Source organism: Protomyctophum bolini (genome assembly GCF_963924005.1).
Source record: "Protomyctophum bolini genome assembly, chromosome: 7".
Classification (NCBI taxonomy): Eukaryota; Metazoa; Chordata; class Actinopteri; order Myctophiformes; family Myctophidae; genus Protomyctophum; species Protomyctophum bolini.
Genome location: NC_137868.1, coordinates 40412107 through 40434531, shown reverse-complemented (window position 1 = coordinate 40434531; position 22425 = coordinate 40412107). Strand labels below are relative to the sequence as shown.

Genomic DNA, 22425 nt, shown 5'->3' with positions numbered 1-22425 from the left:
TCCTGAGTATATGTCACGGTACAGGACACATAACACATGGACCAAAGTGGAACTCTACAGAGGCCCTCCCCACGGGTCAAAGACAAGGTCGGAGAGGGAAGGATGAGGCTGGCAGGGCACTGTGCACAGTGAGGAAACTGACGCTGTGGGAGGCAAGCCAAGGTGCAGCTACTGTAGGGGAAGGAGGCGAGTCCAAGGCTAGTCCTCACTCTCGCATTGCGTCGAATGAAGAATATGCAATATATTGGTGTAGCATTTCTGAAGGAGACGGCCGGACGATATAGGCCCCTAAAGTGCCACGCCATAAAAATATAATGTGCATCTTGTCCATGGTGTTAGATTGTTTCCGTTTACATCACTGCATCTGTACAGATAGATGTTAGGTGCCTTTATCGGAATGGCTTTCTGTGTCCCAGACGGCTTCCCTCCCGGCATGCGGTCACACTTTCTCCTGCGTTCACGGTCCTACAGTACAGTATGTAAATCATCTCTCTATTCATATGAGCAAAGTTTTCTCCCACGGGTCACCTGACTCACCTCCATTAAAAGACTTCAGTAAATGTCACAGTGAAACACTGTCCAGCTCCCTCCCTCCCCCCGAGAGACCTTGTAAAAGGCTGAGTCAGTAATTATTTAGCATTTAGTCATTATAGAGTTTAGATTTCTTTTTTCTTTTACGAGTCACCGGATTCTCCATTTTACAGGGGTGCTGATGCGAGGCATGTTTTACAACCTCTGGAGATGGACGCTTTTGATATGGAGGGTGGGGGGGGGGCGACGCCGCGCCTGAATACCTGATTGGAGATTTTCATCTCTGCTCTGTCTGTCATCTTGTCTCGGCGTAATACCCTCTTGTACTTGTCTCCATGGGTACACACAAGTGGTTCCAGTAGGGAGACCTCCTGTCTTTCTGTCACATGTTTTATTGGAGCTGCACGGTGACTTCTGAACGTGCAGCATTCATTTGATTAGATCTAATCAAAGTGCTCAACATGAGAAGTACTCTGTTAAGAGAGATAGGAATAATTGACATGATATGATTTAACAGCATGACAATTATTATAATCTTTTTTTACTATACTTTTCATCGCAACGATTTTGCAACCCATTTTTTCCACTCTGTGTCAATTATCTAATGTAATCCTGGGCACTAGACTTCCTCTGCCAACCTGGAGGGGCAGCGGACTGACCTCATGCTTCCTTCTATGCATGAGGAGTCCATGCTGCTTCTTTTCACCTGACGGGTGGTGAATTTCCCAAGCCCGCGTGGAAGGAAGGAACATGTTATTCCGACCAGTTCCTTTCCCCTCCTTCTGGCGCCCCGGCTGGCCAGGGGGAGGTAGTTTAGAGACCAGGATTACTGCATGTTTTCTGTGAGGGTACCTACCCTAGGGGACACGGGGAGGACATGCACACTCCACACAGAAAGGCCCTTTCGCCAACCCCGCCTCGGGTATGGTCTGGGCACCGACGACAGAACTCGTCCACAGCATCCCCAGCGGGAATTGAACCCAGGACCTTCTATCTGTGAGGCGACAGCACTACCGACTGTGCCACCGTGCCCCTCCTGACAATTATTTCTTGAATATATTTTCTGGTATTAATATGACATTGTTATGAAGTGTTTCTTCATAACAGGAGAGGGTAAATCTGGCCGTGGGTGGATGGCCTTGTAAAAGCAATGGTTGGTCCTCCATACTTAATTTCAAGCCTCAGGACTTTATTGCCAATCATAAATGAACCATGGTAGTCCCTGTTATGTGCCTGGAGGCTAGAATAATTCCAGAACCATAATACTGTTATAAAGCATTGAACTAATGGGACTTTGTTTGTCGTATACAAGGAAATATATAAAAAACACAATTATAGTACGATAGCATACAAATTGAGTCCAAACAACTGTGTGGGGCGACTGTGGCTCAGGAGGTAGAGCAGGTCGTCCAATGATCCATGGGTCGGCCGTTCGAATACCGGCTCCTCCTGTCTACATGTCAAAGTGTCCTTGGGCAAGACACTGAACCCCAAATTGCTCCCGATGTGCTGGTTGGTACCTTGCATGGCTTCCGTCGCAATCGGTGTATGAATGTGTGTGTGAATGTAATGCACAATCTATGTAAAGCGCCTTGGATAAAGGCGCTATATAAATGCACCATTTAACAGTTAAAGCGCTGTCTCTGGCCAATGACCGTTCCTCCTCATTGATTTTTGTATTGTTTAGCAAAACAGATCTTCAATAGAACTTATTTGCAAAGCAGTGGAAAATAAAAACTGAATCATGCAGATCTCAGGATCTATACCTGGGATGGCATGGCTCCAATGTGGATCTATATGTGGCCAGCCAGGCCATCTTCCAAATGTGTTGTCAGCCCAATCGGAGCCCCATTGATTTACAGTATATATAGCATAAAAATGTGTAAAGTAATTAATGGTGTACTTCTGTGGCATAACAAAAACATGTCTAGACCTCAGGCTCTTGCCGAGCCACAGAATAAAAATCTGTTGCCTGCTTGTTTAAAAACAACTTTTCACCCCATGGCAGACTTGAGAAAGAAACGGCACCACTAAACTGAACCGGATCAGAGACCTTTCCCCTCAAGCACCGCGACACGCGTTGAAGAAGAAGAAAGCGCACTCGGGCATGAAATTCACTAGGTCTCACCCAAAAAATACCAATTTCAACCGTCTTTTGAAATCTCTTTGCAGCCCAATGGGACGCAAAACAAAATATGAAAACAAAAATTCAGTTGACACGTGAAAGCATAGTGCTGATCATGATCAAACGGCGTGCCGTCGACAAGGAGCGGAGGGAATACTAAGTGGCAGAGTAGACGATGATCGTTTGCCCTCTCCTTTACAGACGAGGCAAAATGGAAAACAATTTTAGGGAGATATTCAAAGCAGTCCATTGTCGGGAGAGGAGACGCTTGTAATTAGAGAGCAGATAACATTCAATCACAACACGTCCAATTACCAGTGCCAGGGTTTGTTCTCGTCAAATGGGCTTTAGATCCGCACTGGCCTTTACCGCCCCCTCATTAGCATAATCCCCCCGGGAACGCCGTGGGATAATGAGAGGGTCGCACCTTTTAGCAAACACTGTGTGTGTGTGTGTGTGTGTGTGTGTGTGTGTGTGTGCGCACGCACAGCCGTGTACACACGTATGTTCTTCAGACAAGGTTCATTAGTGAAACATCCGATTCATTCGGTTCCTCTTAATAACCCGAGCGTTCCACTAATCTACTAATCAAGGTCTTTTCTCCGTATCCTACCCGCATACTCTATCATACCCTCTGCATCTCTCTCTCTTCACGAACACGCACACACACACATTCTCATTGCAGTTTTCTTTTTGTGATCTTCTGCCTCATTGCTTCCTGAGTGCTATACTGCTACATTACATTGTGGAGGTATTATTTATTATGACTCAGGCTCTTATAAATGAGTTCTGCGGTTTTAACATGCGTAGCTGAAACGCTGGCCATGATTTTATTTTTTTATTCCACAAAGAGAAGAGATATTCTGTTCCCCTGCTCACATAATGTTCCCCCACATTCTCGCTCTCACTCTCTCGCTCTCTCTCTCTCTCTCTCTTCCACCCCGCCTCCACAGGAACCCGTCTTCCAGAGAAGGGTCCCACCACAGGCAGTATCATCGGGGCCATCATTGGGGTCATCCTGCTCTTGGCCATCGTTGGAACGGCTATCGCCATGTACCGCAAACACCACAACAACAAGCTCAATGGAGAGTGAGTGACATTACATATACCTTCAACTTCCTCAGGCCTTTGTCCTAGAACACCTGCTGTGTTGTTTCGTGTGTCCGTATTTAGCTTGCTTTCCCGAGGCTTTTTTTTTTTCTTCAGGAATGGCAATTATGTTATATTCTGTGTGCGTGTTATTGATTTATGGTGCACATGTCTTCTGTTTCCTTTCCTGCCTTGAATTCCTCAGGCTTTATTTCTCACTCTCTCTGGTCTCTAGTGTGTCTCTAATGAGGGCATTCACTCACAAAACTGAGGGTTCATCTGCAGCCATGCACTCCCACATTGTGCTCTCAATTCTGCCTCTTATACCGTATAGTATACAGACACAAACACTCAATTAATCGGCATAATTGGTTCTAAGACTTTAGGACCATAACTCTGCGGGTGTACAAATGGAACCAAATTGACTCATTTGTGCACTTGACAGAGTCCTCTTATTCAAGTCTTACTTGAAAAAGACTGCAAGGCTCGAAGCGTCGTATCGGATTCCGTTTGTCGTATTTTGTAGCATTCAAAAGTGTGTCGCGAGCCCCTGTCTTGTTTTTCAGTCAAAAATACTATTTTGTCAATATATTAAATATTAAAGATGTCAATAAATGTAATCACTCAAAGTTTCTTTCTCTCTCTCTCTATCAGTGGCCCACCCAAGTACAAGCCTCCTCCCCCTACAAAGAAGACCAACACCAACACCTCCACTGACAGGGTGAGTCAATGTCTACTCTAACCTTAGCCTCGGTACCAAGGCTTTTATTTGCGTTCGGCTCAAAAAGAAACGACTGGGGAAACGAGACACATTTCCTGGTCTAGGAGTGGGAGTGAACTACAGTACAGTGCAGAGGGGCATCGCTCCAAATCTGGTGATGTCAGTGTTGTCCGTGTTGTAATAATTTAATATTCTGTGCCTATTGAGTTGCAACTCGAACGGGGCTGAGTCGGCTCAAGCGAATTTCGCAACGTTCGACACGGCACTCGCTCAGTGGTGTCTCTCGTGGCTCCAGTTCGCTTGAGACAGTGCCCCTCCGTCGCAATATAAAAATATACTTTATCTGCAGTTGTTGGACAAATTGTGGCGGCCGCGGGATTCGAACCCAGGAGGTGTGAATTTGGAGTCTGACTAACGAAGCTGTCTGCCAGAATGTGGTTTTCTGGCTGTGTGAGAATGCACAGCACCCTAACACTTCCTACTAGTAGTAGGAGGGGGGCCAATCAGAGGCAGGCAGGGGTGGGTCTTTACGCAACTGTACCGCATTCCTAAATTACGCCTCCATGACCATAAACCTACCCCCAACATGAAGCCTAACTCTGACCATAACCACAACAATCTCTAACCCTGATCCGACCTAAACCCACCCATAGTTCACACAAGAAAAAGGACTTATTTCAAGTGCAAACGTGTGCCAAGCACAATCTTTATTTCATTATAAGCCAATCACCAAAGACAGGACCCTCTTTGTTTAGAGTGTATCACCTCAATACTTCAAGGATTAACTTACATTTTGAAGGAAATTTTAAAGTAAAGACTTAACTCTCTTTTAGTACCTCCATATGTTTTAAAGTAAACAATGATCAGTGCTCACATACTTGGATGCATCCTTTTCGTTGGCATAGGTGTTAAGAAGCAATTCATCCACTAGAGGACAGTCAGTTAATTATCAAAGCTTTTCTGACAACATAATAATAATAGAGCTTTATTTATATAGCACCTTTTAAGAACAAGTCACAAAGTGCTTAACAGAAAAATATAGGGAGAAAAACATAGGATCAAAAAGGCATAGAATACAATAGAAGAGATTTGTCGATGGAACACAACAGAAGATGACAATAAAAAATTACAAAATTCGGAAATCACATGGGTAATGGGCTAAATGCATCTCTGTAAAAATGAGTCTTTAGGAGCGATTTAAAATGGGACACAGACTCTGCAAGCCTGATCTCCAGGGGCAGGGCGTTCCAGACAAACATGGCAGCTGTCACTACTGTCCAACTCACATTTAATGTGAGTTGACCAATCTCCTCCCATTGTTTGTCCCTGTGCCCGGATGAAGTGCCATAATTTATCTTAGTTTAAAAGGACTAATGCAAAACACTACAAAACGAACAAAAAAAACGTCAACTCTCTCACCCTGAGCCGTCCCTCACCCATCCTTAACTCTAACCTGAGAGTGAAAGTTTAGTGATTTTAAGTTAGGATCTTATCCCTTGCTACCATAAGTACTGTGTATCAGTAATTATTTAGGGTAAGCAATCACGCATGTTAACAAGCATTCCAAACCAAACGGATATTGTCAGTACAACTCCCCCCAAAAGCCCTTTGCAAGGCTCCACATGGGAGTATACATTATGTAAGATGTCATGCAAATTATAATTACTGTAGGTTTAAAAAATTGCACTTGAACATGGCTGTAAGTACGATGCAAGTGTAACCTACATCATGAACATACACATTCCTCCGGGTGTAAATTGAACATGTTGGGGTCAACCATTTACATAAATAAGAATAGTAGAACAGATGTCTGCCAGCCATCTCAGAGGCAAACATTGACACAATCACAGGGACCACAATTATGTTTCTGAAGAGCTGTGAAAACCGTCGGCGAGGCCATCTGTGCTGATGATGTGTCATGGTTTCATTATGTAAATGTATGCGTGTGCAGTGGTGGAAAGTAATGAAGTACACTTACTTAAGTACTGTACTTAAGTACAATTTGAGGTATTTGTACTTTACTTGAGTATTTCCAATTTCCAGTACTTTTACTTTTACTCCACTACATTTATTTTAAAGCTTCAGCTACTACTAGATTTTGATTATTATTAAAAAAAACATACATTACCCACCATATACATTTTGTAGATGAGCATAAACTCAAGATCAAAACATTTTTATACATTTAAAAATTTCAAATGAGACATTCTGCATAATGAGTACTTTTGCTACTTTAAGTACATTTTTATGCCAGTACTTTTGTACTTTCACTCAAGTACATTTTGTAGTTCTACATTGCAGTATTGATGCTTTTTCTTAAATGTGGCGCAAATCTTTGAATATATATTCTTTCAGCGTTTTTAACTCAAATCTTTGCTTCTGGAGGCGGTCCCTGGATCAACATATTTTCAGATGGGGGGTCGGTGGCCAATTTCATATATTTGTGGGGGTCCTTGACATGGAACATGTTTGAGAATGACTGACACAGAAACATAGGTTTTTCAAGAAAACTGTCAGGATTTAGAAGACATTTTGTAGAATCGTCCTCTGTCCAAAATGGGTTAAGTAAATCAATCCACCCCTGCAGCTGAACGTGGCTCACAACCCAGCGTCTGAGGGCAGACCTCTGCAGAGCGAGGACTACGCAGCTAACCAGAGTGCAGAGCCAGTCACGGTAAGTTACGCTGTTATATCAGAGACAGGAAATTGTTTTCCACGGTTGGTGGACAAGCAATACAGACATAATACAGTTATTATAGTTACAAAAAAGGGAAGACAGAAACATATTGATATTAGAAACCCACAGGCTCAGTTGATTATCGTCACTGACTAAGGGGGAATATGCGTATTATTGGTTTTCTTTTGTACGGCAGAGGAGCCTGAGGCTATTATTGGCAGCCAAAATCTTTAGGGTTGGAATCAGAAGCATGAACAGCAGCCAAACAGCACATGGAAACGGATGTTTTTCACTCTGTCCCGGTGTCTGGACAGTGGACACCGGGACACTGAAGCCTGATTCAGTGTTGCTGGCCGAAAATAGCCGATCTACAATTTACAATTTAGGCATTTAGCAGACGCTCTTAATCCAGAGCGATTTACATTAAGCAAGAACAAAAAAGGAATACATCACATGAAAACATTTATCATGAAACATGCGTAAGCTAAGAAAGTAACATAATCTACAAGCTCACATAGTGTATTGGTACTAGTAGACATGATAATTGATGACGGATTGTGTTTAAAGATGGAGACAGAATATAAATATGTCCCCAACCTTACAGACAAAACGTTCATGTTCACGGGGCGCCCCCGCTGGCCTAGTGGTCCAGGCGCATGCCACATATAGGCTCTGGCCTGACAGCGTGTTGCGTGTTCGAAACCCATTCATGACAACCTTTGCTGTGTGTCTCTCCCCTTCTCTCTCTCCCTCTTCACTGTGACTATCAATACAAGTTCAAATGGACACATTTTTATAATATGTATTTTTACTCGCGTCAACAGGATCTGGATAACTACACTGAGAATGATGACGGCTATGGACCAGAAGACGAGAGGGAGCATTACTACTCTGCTGCCCCCCCTGGCTGGGATGACCCTGCACACAGCGAAATCCTTCCTCCTTACGCAGCCGAAGGCCCCCAGGAGGACCAAGGGCCAGGAGGCACCAGTGTCAACCGCGAGGACAGCTTTGTGTCCCCTGCCATGTATGTGTGAGAGAGAGAGAGCACTGTGATGAGTTGGATGTGTGTGTGTGTGTGTGTGTGTGTGTGTGTGTGTGTGTGTGTGTGTGTGTGTGTGTGTGTGTGTGTGTGTGTGTGTATGTGTGTCGCTGTGTGCGTGCATGTGTGTGTGTGTGTGTGTGTGTGTGTGTGTGTCCGTCCATGCATGTCACTGCATGAATGTCCATGCTTGCTTAAAGGAGAGACTTGACTTCAACACTTTGACAAGAAAGGGAGGTGAATTTCCAGAGAGCATTGATGCACAGTTCTGAATGTTCAAACATGTGCCTCGGATTTTGAGGATTTTGATTTGTCTAGTCAGACCAGGGAGTGAATGTCTTAACTAGAAATGGATGACTAGTCAGACCATGGAGGACTAGTCAGACCAGGGAGTGAATGTCTTAACTAGAAATGGATGACTAGTCAGACCATGGAGGACTAGTCAGACCAGGGAGTGAATGTCTTAACTAGAAATGGATGACTTGTCAGACCATGGAGGACTAGTCAGACCAGGGAGTGAATGTCTTAACTAGAAATGGATGACTAGTCAGACCATGGAGGACTAGTCAGACCAGGGAGTGAATGTCTTACCTAGAAAGCCGGTAGCCTGAATTCTTTAGGATTGATTCATGAAGAGCCAGTGAAACAAACTACACAGGATTGCATGCAAACTTGCTATATATTCTGAAGGAATATGGCAAAATGTTTTTTTTTTTTTTTTTTTTTAACTGTAGGCACATAGTCGTTTTCAAATCTCATAGACTGTTGAATGTTAACTCATATTGGGATAGAGCAGGGGATAGGTTTATGAAATGTGACTGGCCGAGAGGTTTGAACCGGACGCCAGTTATCCCATCTCCTGTGGGAGCCCCATGTTGCATTATTGAACACTGAACTTTGGTTGCACATTGCGGTTATTGTGGCTGGTGCAAGACGCAGCGCGGGCAGTTGTAACGTCTCCTTGTATCCGTTTGTGTGGTCGTGTCTGAGTGAGGCTGGCAGGGAGGCACCGCGGAGCACTCGTACTCTGCCCCAGGAGAAGCCATTAGCTCCATTTAATCAGCCAGTCCAGCAAGGGAAACTTCACAGACCATAACTAGCAAGTGCAGACATCAGCCGAGTATCCCTTGGTGGTACCGCGTGTGCATGGATGTCGGATATCTGTGAGTGCCTCCACCTCGGGTCTCTCTGCCTCACTTATCATACTGTAAGTCAGCGACGGAGAGAACAGGTGGTTGAGGGAAGGGAAAGTGCACATAATGACTGATTTTATTCATGTATTGCTGGTTTGGTACTGATTCTTTCTGCTGTAACAAGTGGAAGGTGACATTCCAAAGTCCTTGAAAAATCCATTGAATGATTCGCTACCCGGCGTTCATTATGTATCTCAAAACCACAGATGTCCCTTGATTTTAAAAGAAAGGTAACTATTTTTCACTTTCATGATGGTAAATATTTTGTCAAAGTGCAGCATCAGTTGTTGTTTGTTGGATATCTCTATTTTTTAAACGAATGTCTTGAATTTGTGTTTCTTGTTCATTTTTTCCCCCCTGTAAAGCCATAAAGGACCTTTTTGCCGTATAACAACAAACAAAGACAGACATCCTAGTGTTTTATTTTTTCAAGAGAAGGGAACATCTGTTACTTTTAAAATACTGAAAAATGTTGTGCCTCTTTTTTTCCGTCGTCGTTTAGCTTTTTCATGTCGTACAATAGTAGATCTAGCAACGTACTGTACTCTGCATGGATTAGGCTCAATCTGGATTATGTTTGATTATAAATCTGTTGTCATTCATCTCCAACGGAAGGATTAAACGGTTCTTTGTAGAGTTGAGCGAGGAGCTGACACGGAGCCTGTCGTCCATGTCAGCAGCATCCTTCCACAGGGTAAAACAGGTCAGAGATGTCAGAGGTAATGATTGTACCGTGTGTGTAAATCTCTCTCTCTGTTGTTAACCCAAAGCTGACTCTCTTCATTATGGCCAACCAGGGTGTGTATTTTCTTGTGTATGCAATCAAAACGGCCTCACGGGAGGTCTTGAGTGGCCCCCCTGTGATTTTTATTCTTAGTGTTTTTCAATTATATGTTTCTTTTCTCCTCTTTTATTTTTTTTTACTGTATTATGTATGGATTTAATTGTACAATGAAATAATGATGTGCCACTGCTGATTGTTGGATCAATAAAACTTTTAACTGTGTTTGTTTTGGCTTGATGTGTTTCATGTCGGGGCCCTTTTGGACTGTAGGTCAAGGGTTCCCAAACCGTTTAAAAATAATCACATTTGAACAGGCGGACATTGGTGCACAAAATCCTAGGATTTTGCACATTTAGTTTGGCTTGAAAAATAACCAACTACAACCTCGCCTCGTGTTTCGTTTGCATGTTCTCCCCGTGTCCCCTAGGGTAGGTACCCTCACAAAAACTCTAAACTACCTCCCCCTGGCCAAGATTACATTAGATAATTGACACTGGGGTGAATAAATGGGTTGCAAAATCGTGGGATAAAAATGTAATTAAAAAAAAGGTTGTAAAGGTCATTCAATTGTAACTTTAGAAATGTGCAGACACCCATGTGTACTGTATGTTTGTTTGTTTGTTTGTTTGTTTGTTTGCAGTTGAACCCATTCTGGACGGGAACCCCTTTTGGTGTTTTAACTAAGCATTATGTTATACTTTATTAAAAAAATAGCAGATCTACAAGCTCATAGTGGCGCGCTACGAGCTTGTAGGTCTGCTCTGTCTGTCTGTCTATGATACTATAGCCTACTGCTATAGGTCTCTGTCTGTCTGTCTATGATACTATAGCCTACTGCTATAGGTCTCTGTCTGTCTGTCTGATACTATAGCCTACTGCTATAGGTCTCTCAATGTCAGTCTGTCTGTCCTCAGCTTCCACCAGCACTTTCCACTGTCCAAGAACATGATCCATGAGAGACAGAATGCTCGGTCTGTCTCTCTCTCTCTCACGTTCTCTCGCTCTCTCTCAATTTTCAATTCCAAAAGGCTTTATTGGCATGATAAATATCTCTCTCATGCTCAAGTAATTCCTCCATTTACCACACGGTGGCAGTATGTGGTTATAACTAGCTCTGATGGGTTCTGCTAAAATGCCCTGATGTCGTTTTGGAACTTACTGAACAAAGCCCCTTGGCTGGACGTTGTTGACTATTTAGTATTGGTGGATATGACTGTGATAGAACCAGATTATAGCCCTTAAATATAACTGATGGTATAGTAGCTCAAATTTGAACGAACTGGCATTGCTGGAATGGCCATTGCAGTATCGGCAAAGGTCCACACGAGGGCTCCTAACACCAAGACCTGAGAACTGATACACAATGGCATATCTCTCCCTTTTCCCTCCTCTCCTCTGACTCATCTCTTTCTATATTAAGCCTCACATCCTCCGGATCAGCCACACACACTCTGGTGCAAAAGTCTACAGACTTGTTATTACCGCCATCCGTTTTCTCCCCTAAAAACCCACCGTGGTCCCTCTAGTCTATATACCCAGGCTGTGCTGCCACTGTGCCAGTCTGGAATGGGCCCACGGCAGAGTTTCAGATGAGAAGCAGAAGCGCAGAGACGACATAGACACATTTCCCACCTCCCTCTGTTCTGCATAGCTGACTCACCTTGAAACACACCTCTCGCTGCATGGCTTATCTGCATTCACGGTTGTGGTGGTATAAGCTATCGGTGAACTGAATGAACCGAGGCCTAGCTTCTGAAGCAGACGGAGGACAGAGTGGTGGTTTTAACATGCAGCAGAGAGAGACATGATAGAAGACCAGAGGGATCGATTATGCCTCTGCTTTCCATATCTCCCCATCTGGTCGTTCATTTTAGTTTTATTATCCCCGCTACTGGTCGGACTGAATTAAATGTATAGACTGTCATGATACGTTTGATAATATGTTTGATATGTTTGATAGGCCAAAACCTGAATAGAACTAATAGTAGAGCCTCATACTGAATGGCAGCTTGGATTTGATTTGAGATGGAAGCAATAAGGCCCTCACAAGTTGAGGGGGGGGGGGGTGGTGTGGGAGTGGGCCATGGGGATAGCTATAAAGGCCTACTGATGACTAACTACACCATTAGAATAATAACTTACTAATATACAGGAAATTAAAAGGCAATTACATTTCCCGTCATGACAAAGTACGACGGATGTGTTGGATTATATTCTGAGGGCACAGTAGGCTAGCTGTCTGTAGCGGCTGTACCAGCAGCAGCAGCAGCATGACTCTGCAGTCTGACAACTCGGTGCAAAGCAATCAGCAGACAGTGGATGGTGGGCAGGAGGGGCTTCTTAAAGGAAGCAGAATATGAGACCCACACAGTGGGAAGCATATGTCATTCTTTATAGACGACAGCCATGGTGTATAGGGTTAGGACAGGGGACACACACACACACACACACACACACAATTTAGGCATTTAGCAGACGCTTATAATCCCGAGCGATTTACAAGAACAAAAAACATATAGCAATACATCACAAACAAGAAGTTATCATGAATCATACGTATAAGCTAAGAACGTAACAGTGGAATATCTATATAATGAAACTATGCATAATACTATATAGTGTTATAATATATATATTATGCTATAAATCTATACATAAAACGCCAAGTAAGGTCGTCAGGGCTAGGGCAAGTGCTGCAGGCCATGACGGAGTCTGAAGAGGTGGGTTTTCAGACTACGGCGGAAGATTGGGAGTGAGGCTGCTGTTCTGATTGTGATGGGAAGTGCATTCCATAGTTTTGGAGCCAGAAGGGAGAAGAGGAACAAACACACACACACACACACACACACACACACACACACACACACACACACACACACACACACACACACACACACACACACACAGAGAGAGTTATCAGCTCAACCACATTATCCACTGCATGATATGGCAATCCTTGCTCTATTTCTGCAGAGCACTGAGTGCTGAGTTTGCGCTATACGTCCCGATGGTCGCTATTTAAGCTCATGGGCGACGGTCGATAGTTATGACCTGGAAAGATGACCTGGTCTTATTGTAAACCAGCTAATGGCGCGGTGTTTGTATCGATTAGAGGACTGATAATGGTCGGAATGTGTAAACTATCAATGGACCGATTGATTACGTTACCACCAGACCATGCAGTCATAGACATGGGGGGGGGGGGGGGGGGGGAGTATCAACGGCTTAAAATATCCTAATCCTATACGGAAAATAACTAGAATAGAGGTTTAAACCTTTAAGAATGAACATTAAAAGGCTATTGTAGATTCAGAATGAGCTTTCTATATCATACAGTATAGGACTATTTATCAGAGTTCACATTTACATTCAATGCTGTTAATAGAATGGAATAGTAGGCCTATATTAGTTCATTCCAGGATTACTAGCTCATTCATGGCCTGAAAGACAGGAGGTAATGAGGGTGACAGAAGGTTCACTGTCTCACCTCCACTAGCTAAGCTGGTTAAAAATAGAGGCCGAACAGAACAGAGGGTTTGAGAGAAGAGGACAGAAGAAGAGGCGCTGTGGGCGGAAGGACTGGCTATTTCTGACTGACGGACTGTGAGGAAAGCAGGTGAAGGAGGAGTATTTACTGTATACTGTATCAGTTATTGAGCCTGTGTGCAGCCTGAGGTCCTCAGGCAGGAACCTGTTGGTTGTTCCTGAATGGAGGCTGAAGGATGACTGACCGTGTCAGGGTTCCTCCTCCCTCTCAGAACCTGCCTGACGAGCTCATGGCTTGATACATCACAGTGTCTTCTTTTAAATCACTTCTGAAAACACGCCGTTATCGTTTAAAGGCCTTTTTCCATCATTTAAACGTACATTGTTTGATTCTCTTAATGTTTTATTTTGTCACGGCACTTAATATTTCCCAGCCGTTTTCACCTTGTCATGAAACTTCACAGGTGTGAAGTTGAGATCAAAATGAAGGCCGAGTTGAAAACCAACCAGGGGCGCGACAGAAGTAGTCTGTCAAGAGGTACTGGCTAAACGCCTGTGTCTCCGAGGCTACTAGCTAGCTGGCACCATTACTTTGCCATGCTAACAAGTACCCCATACTTGAGGTATATCATGACCCTCCATGGTGGGTCATATAACCATTCCCCCATGAGAAGGTCTTTCTTTATAAATAGTTAGTAAGAGGGATTTGTTAGCAAATCTCCCGGTGACCTTGACTAACAACTGGCGAACAGAACGAACAGAACACAATGAAGTCATAATGCATCCTGTGTCATTCTCAGGCCTCTGCCCCGCTGATGGACTTAATACACAACCAGTCTGATCATGTGTCTGACGATGATGAGCATGTTTGGCTGTATGCTATTGGCCTGGCTGGTGAGTAGATATATACTGTAGTCTCTCTCTCTCTCGCTCTCTCTCTACTGTAGCACACACACACACGCACATGCACACAGAGTCTAGGCAGGCACACAGTAAAACCTGGATTAGACTTTGATCGACCTTGAACGTTACTTCTGAATGGTAGTCTAATGAACTCTCAAGTGTGTGTGTGTGTGTGTGTGTGGGGGGGGGGGTGTTCTGACACATTAAGCCTTGTACCACCGTACAGCCTATAAGAGGCTGAATTTAACACATGTCTGGACCCCCTGTCGCGTGTGTGTGTGTATATGTGCGTGTGCACGTGTGCGCGTGCTGTTAAAGAACGGGGCCTGTGATTAAGTACATGTATGCTTTAAGTAAGTAGATTATAACCTAACCATCCACTATAGAGGCCTTATCTCTCTCTGCCGGCTCCATCAGAATGCAAACGGAGGCCTACTGTACATTCATCACCTCTATCTCTCCGTCTCTCCATCCTCCTCGCTTCTCTATCTTTCTCTCTGGTCGACTTCATTCCCTCTGCTGACGTCCCTCGCCACCACCCGCGCCACTAAAAGGCCGCAAGGACACGCCTTGTGACGGGAGAAGAAGACACAGACGACGGGGGGACAGCCACTGGAACCATGGTGAGTGACACTAGGGAGGGAGGGAGGGAGGGAGGGAGGGAGAGAGGGAGGGATATGTTAGTGAGTTAGTGAGCAAAATTAGCGGCCCTTCCTACAGGCCGACGAAGCAGCAGCTTTCTGCCCAGTGTTCCCCCAGTGCCTCCCCAGTGTTCCCCCAGTGCCTCCCCAGTGACTCCCCAGTGCCTCCCCAGTACCTCCCCAATGTCTGCCCAGTGCCTCCCTATAGTGACTCCCCAGTGTCTCCCCAGTGTCTCCCCAGTGTCCCCCCAGTACCTCCCCAATGTCTGCCCCGGGCCTCCCCAGTGTCTCCCCGGTGCCTCCCCAGTGCCCAGTGTCCCCCCAGTGCCTCACACTGGGGGGAGTGTGAAGTGTGAAAAATCCTGCTTAGGGCGCCAGATTTGCTCAGGACCGGCCCTAGGCGGGGGGATATAAGAGAGAGAGAGAGAGAGAGAGAGAGCATGATAGAGCATGATAGAGCATGATAGAGAGAGAGGATTGGCTTTGGGGATTAGGATATGAGGCTAAACGTGGACATAGTGTACAGTGGCCCGGTGGACAGCTGGGGGAGTGAAGCCCTAGGTAGGAATGTTGGCACCACATGATTGGCCTCTGTGATGGCCTACCAGGTCCATCTGACCTGTAGTTGTTCATTGATGGCCTACCAGGTCCATCTGACCGGACTTATTCGTACACATGGTGTTCGGATTTCGGGAGATTAACCGAGTATCCGACAGACTCGGCAACAGACAAGACTTTAACTAGATTCAACACGCATAGGCTGAGCTAAAACGTTCCAATAATCGCTTCTCTTTACAAACGCATGCTTTTTATATGGTTTTATTCACTCGTTATTACACATAAACACACACACACATACACACTGTTTGTTTCCCCCTCCCCCGACACAGGATGGATACAGTACTCTGGAACTTTGCCTAATAGTCTGCCCCTAACCTACAGTATCTGTCGGCTGGGAGTTCAGCTCTCATTGAAACATTCTAACCTATATGCTTTATGTTTTACCTATGGTTGGTATTCTACCTATGGTATACCACACTTCCTGTGGTGTAAGGCTAGCTGCTATTTCAGACTAGCTTAAACTGGTCGACTCTTAGATATTATACAGGTGTTTTGCTAACCCAATATCTAAGTATGGACTCTAGAACACGTATCGATACACATTACAGGAATTGAAATGGTACTTCATACATTGCTCCCCCGCTATCAACATGTGTGTACTCAGTGAGTCAGCACCCCTTCCCCTGTAGGTGTCGTAAAACACCCCTCACTCTACAGGAAGGTAGCCTACCACCCAACCCCACTGGAGTTGCATGCAGCCTCTTTATTGCCCCACGGAATGTGGTTAGAGATCTCTCTGTTTGATGGAGCACAGAGGTCTGATTCCCATCTCTTCCTGAAATAAGTATGATCAGAGGCAGGTGTTGGGTGTCAGTAGAAAGACTGATAGAAAGATAGCAGGATGCAGAAACAATGTCCTGTAACTAACCTGGGTTCAGACCAGTTCACATCCCCTCAGCAAACAGTGTAGAATGCAAGTATACTTTTAAAAATCACACCCGCGTGAAGTGAGGGGCGCACTTATCATCATACTGTACATCATAGCACATCATTTCATTCCGGTCCAACACAGTACACAGTCTCTCTGTCTGTCTGTGCGTGTCTCTCTCTCGCTCTCTTTCTCTCTCGACGTGAACAGTCATTTTCAACACGGTGCATCATCTTGTATATTCTGTCATATATCATCTCATTTAGTCCAATCACAATTTGCGTCCTCACTTTTGTCTTGTCAAAACACTCAAAAATGGCCATTCATTTTCAATGGGATTTAATGTTTGTGTTGGACAAACACTCAAAACTGGCCATTCATTATTTGTGTTAGGACAATTTGTATTTACACACACACGCCCTCAAAGCTGGACATAGGAGGGGCTATCACCCCTCAAATAAAGCACCCAACCCTCAGACTAATATCTATAACATGGACAATGGACATCGGTCCGATTACTCTACCTCTCTCTGTCAGCAGAGACCGGAAATGTGTATAGCTTTGAAGGTGCTGCGAGAGTCTTTTTTTCTCACTCAATCAGTCTTTTCATTTTGTTTAGTGACACCCCTAGCTCCGTTGTCATTACAGTATTGTTCTACACGGAAGGAATGCTGAAAAGACTGCTGCAGGTTCCTAATACCCAAAGATATTTTGGAATGTAACAATTGTTATACATAAATAAATACATTTCCAGGGCCTACATCATTTTGGCGACTAGACATAATGTTTAACTAGCCTGGCATGGCCAGACTACTGCGTAGATATTAGTCTGGAATCTCTGTGTGGAATCTGCATTTCCAAGAGGTGAATAAAAAAGATAACTCTGGTGATAAACACGGCCCCATATAATAACACAGTATGACTTTAATACTCTATACAGAAACAGCTCTTTGATGATCCGAAAATACATTTTCACGAGAGAACCCATTCATCAGCATATTTTATAGTGTCCCAATTCCAATTCTGTCTGCTTGTTTTTTGGTCTAGTTGCTTGGTTTCATAATTGTGTAAAACACATTTTCACAGTACAATTTTGACTGTCTAATTAGGACTATAGCTCAAATGCTGGGGAATATGATTAATATTCGTATGCATTGTATTGACCAGTCATCAATAACAATGAATACTGTAGGGAAATTAAAGCTAGCTGACAAACAGACTTGTTTTGGAACCACACATTTATTTGGAATGGCAAATGACTTATTTATGTATTATTATTGTTGGAGTCACAACGGTAAGGCTTTGGATACCTGTCCATGTTCATGTTGCAGTTCAGTGGTTTTCAACCAGTGGTCCTTGAGGGGGTTCCAGGTGGTCCCCACCCCAGCTAAATGATGGAGAGTTGGTAACCAAATGGACCCTTAAAGATCTTTAACTCTTGAGAGTTACATTATTGTTGAACATCTGCATTGCTTAATGTACAAGAATACACAATTAGAGAAGGTAGAATAATTGTTAGCATTGAATTGTGGACTAAATCTCATCCAACGACAACAAAAATATTCTTTTAGTTTAGTGTCTGAGAGGCTAAGGGCTCCATTTCCGTCACCGCTAAACCCCTCATCCCTAAACTTCTTTGCACTTTTTTTTACTATTTTGAATAGTTCAACTAGCCAATCTACATTGACACGCTGTGAGCTTGTAGACTGGCCATTTTAACCATTCCAAAATGTTTTGCCTTGATATGAAAAGGATTGAAAACCACTGTTGCAGTTGATGCACTGTCAATAATGAAAACACAGCACATGATCTCAAATCACATTTACTTTATTTGTCAGAGTTGGAGACTTTATAATTTGACAGGACACTGGTAACTGTCAAAGCAAAATGTCCACGTCTATTCCCATCTATATTCCATTCTACTCTATTCAGTGCTTCGTATACAGAGCTTCTCAGTCACATACATGAATATTATCCCAATACTCTAACCTTCATCTTTCCACACCAGTGATTCTCAACCTTTTGAATCAATATCAATATCATTTGATATTGGTTCAGTGTCGGTCCACGTGTATACACTCTGATTTACAGAATCCATTTGGTTCCTAACTATGAGTCATTTAGCTCCCTGACCCCCTGGAACCCCTCACTCAGAACCCATGGTGAGAACCAATCTTCAACACAGTTGTGCTGTATACGCAGCAGCTTGACTGTATATATCCAAAACGCAGCACAATATCCCCGACAGTTCAGCCTGAGAGACAGAAGGCACACATAGACAGTATTCTCCAGCACACATTGATCTGATAATGGATCCACAGTAGATTCAATATTACAGTACTTTACTCCCTGTGTGGCCTAAAGCAATCACTTACAGTTGCAAACAGAGAAGGCATCTCTGCTGCTAATGTATGCTCAGTTTATGATCAGTTTATTGTTTTGTTGGATGAGGATAGAATACAGAATCTAACTCGTAAAAACAGTGATGAAATTATTGATAAAACATCTTATTTTTAAGGACATAAAGCATTTAGCCTATGCTAGTCCATTTCTCTCACTCATGGGTTTTCGATTGGCCTTCTATTTATTGATGAACTGAGAAGCCGTGCACTGGCAATGTATAATAATTCAGTAATTTTGCCATCTTTGTTATTGCATATTACATTTCCTCACTCAATCAAAAGCTTTGAACGTCTGTGTCAGACAGAAACTGCAGAGTCACTTAAACTCAGAGGTTGCTAACAGTCACTGCATTTAGCCATATTGAAAGGCAGCCAACAATGTCAAAGTAAAACGATTTGCTTATACAAAGTCAGGCAAGGTGTGTGTGTGTGTGTGTGTGTGTGCGCGTGTGTGCGCGCGCTTGTGCGTGCGTTCACACGTTTGTGACGTTAGTATGTAGAATTGTAGATGTTAATTTACGCATTATGCAAATGGTGTTGCTGCATGTGTTTTTGCATGTGAATCTATGCACGTGTGTGTGTGTGTGTGTGTGTGTGTGTGTGTGCATCCATGCTCATGTGTTTGTGTGTGTTTGTGGGAGTGACATTTTGTGGATCCCCAGGGCAGAGGTGATGCCAGGTGGTTTAAGGATGACTGTTAATATTTAATGCCGCAGGCTCAGGTTGCATCATCTCTTATGTACCTGCTGATCGAGTGACTCCCTTCAACAGTCTCCAAAATGTCTCACTTAAAGGGATGAGACGCTGATACCTGAATTGTTCATACACACATAGCCTACTAATAATTCTAACAGAGACGACGCAGAACAAGTAGCAGCTGTGTGATATACAGTAATGTACAATACATTCCCCTTCCTATAGCCTTGGATCAAGTCCCCCTAAAGCCTTCCCTCACATGCTTCCCTTTTCTTTGTCTCCCCCTCAAGGGCTCGATGTATACTTCGTTGCGGTGTGGTGTCGCGCACCACAAATAGCAGATCTACAAGCTCACAATATGTTGCAGCAGCATGATGACAGTGGCCTGAATGGGACGATAAGTTAATCCCTCCCACTCTGAAACAAGAGCGTGACAGCCGCAGATAAAGTCTGCTGCTCGCTGCATCTCAATTCCTCCAGTCCCTCCCTAGCTGCTGCTGCCTTGTGATACACACTGTATATACCTGTATGTCTCTTCTCTCTCTCTTACACCTCTCGCTTTATCACTCCCTTCATTATTCTCTCCAGTGGCTTTTGATATTTTTTTTACCAGCCCCAACAACAAGCAGGTTTTTTTCTGCCTCTGGTCATGCGTTAAAGCAGAGTCCTTCAGCCCTCGTCCAATCTAGCGGAGGCGTGTCTCCTCTGTCTCGCAGGCCTCCCGACTGCAGTGCAGATGTACTAGGGAGTGGTTGTGGATGTGGATGTGTGAGCTTGTAACGCACCTGAACAGGACGAGATCAAGATATAGAGACACAGAGAGAGAGAGAGAGAGAGGGCGAAAGAAAGAGAGATGGAGGATAAACAGAATATGAGAAAAGGTCATGGAAAACAGACATACAATACTGTACAATACCAGTGCAGTCAGGCAAAAGAAAACAGCCATTACGAAGGCAGAACATTGTTACATACAATACAGTTGACATACTTGTCAGACACAGCAGACATCAATTTAGCAATTACACGAGAGGGTGTGCATTACTGTCATTAATGGCACGCCTGCGTTGCTGCAAAATCTGTAAGCAGCGCAGAAGTGCCATTAATGACAGTAACATACACCCTCTCGTGTAATATTGCAATTATACAACAGTTACCCTTAAAACTAAGATAGTCGCCAATTTTTTTAAAATATTTCTTTAATGACAGATGAAGCCACTATACGACCACAAATATCCCAAGAAACTAGCTATAGCCTTGCCACCCAGTCTGCTGCGCTCTGGGGGAACAACACGGCTGAATTGTTTGTTTTAATTCAGTGTTCCATGATGCTGGTTTGAAGCACGGCTAGAAGGCTGATTCAACCAATCAGATTGCTTCCTCGAAACGACCTGTTGTATAATCATTGTTAAACTAAACAAGGCCTCTACCAAGCGGCTTCCTATGTGATAGCTGATATTGAGCAGTACCTCCTTGCTAACTGTTTGGTCCTCATTTGGAGAGAGCCATCTGAAGACCTGCACTCACAACCAACTTGTGCACGTGACCTGGCCAAGACTACCAAAGTCTTAAATTAGCATCTTCCAGACTCTGCCAATGTGGCCGACGGACGTTGGCAGGAAAGAAATATGTGCTTCTATTGCCAGGAAGTCGATGCAAAGCCAACACTCGCCTTTAATTTAAATCTTCGTGTCACATGATGGCGGCCAATGGTTTCCCCTCGTAGGCATGTTGTTTGTCATGTGTACGAGACACTGATTTAGAGCCCTGCCACTTTGTTTAATCAAACTTATTATGTGTGAATATAACGCTGAGGAGGGAAGTTCAACAGAACACAAACAAGTTCAACTCACACTATTTTCGTTATGGATACAGTTATATTGTCCTCAGTGAGTGGAATATTATCTACCTGACTAGCCAACTATCTATCTCCTGCAAATGGTGATACATGTATTGAGAGGGAGAACCGATCAGTGCCAAACGTTTTGTGGGCACAGCCAGTAGGCCAAGGAAGACATATTGTATTAATCGTGCTTTACCAGCCCGCTTCACGTTTTAGTCTGTAACACTCGAGTCATATAGGTTGTACAATCCCCAATATACAATTTTGTATTATCACACAGTCACACAAATTGATATACACATGAACTCTGGATTAATATTTCATAATATATCATATTTTTTATATTCCATACAAATAGGCTACAATTGGCTTCTAAAGTTTGCCGGACAGACCTGTGCATTAAATAATAAAATAAATAAAAAAGAAGAATGCTACATCCGACAATCACATATTGCATCTTACACAATGCAGACCCTAAAGCAATTTCACTTATAGACCCAGGCCAGGTTCTATAAGTTTGTCGCAGTAACCTGATTTAGTTTTTTAATCTAAATTAAGTACATATGATCTCGGGAGGCATGTGACAGTGAGCATCAAATAGCTTTTTGATATTCCATATCTGCCTGTGATTTTCCATCATATGTGGAAAGGGGCCTATTTTAGTTTTTGTTTTACAAAGTATGGATATCATGTTGTGAAATCAACATCGACGTTGCCACCATAATATGGTGGCAACGTTGATGTTGATTTCACAACATGATATCCATCCATGATATCCATCCATGATATCCATCCCATCCCTAGAC

At 43.6% G+C, this 22425-nt stretch overlaps 1 protein-coding gene across 1 annotated transcript in view; it reads left to right on the top strand.

The window, feature by feature from the left end:
- The window catches only part of LOC308319024 (poliovirus receptor homolog), a 134471-nt gene extending 125475 nt beyond the window's left edge, over positions 1-8996 (top strand). The window contains exons 7-10 of the mRNA XM_080768823.1: positions 3610-3745; positions 4400-4466; positions 7054-7140; positions 7968-8996. Of these exons, the coding sequence (XP_080624949.1) occupies positions 3610-3745; positions 4400-4466; positions 7054-7140; positions 7968-8180 (503 nt within the window). The 3' untranslated portion in view covers positions 8181-8996. The remainder of the gene's footprint in view (positions 1-3609; positions 3746-4399; positions 4467-7053; positions 7141-7967) is intronic.
- Positions 8997-22425: the final 13429 nt, after the last annotated feature.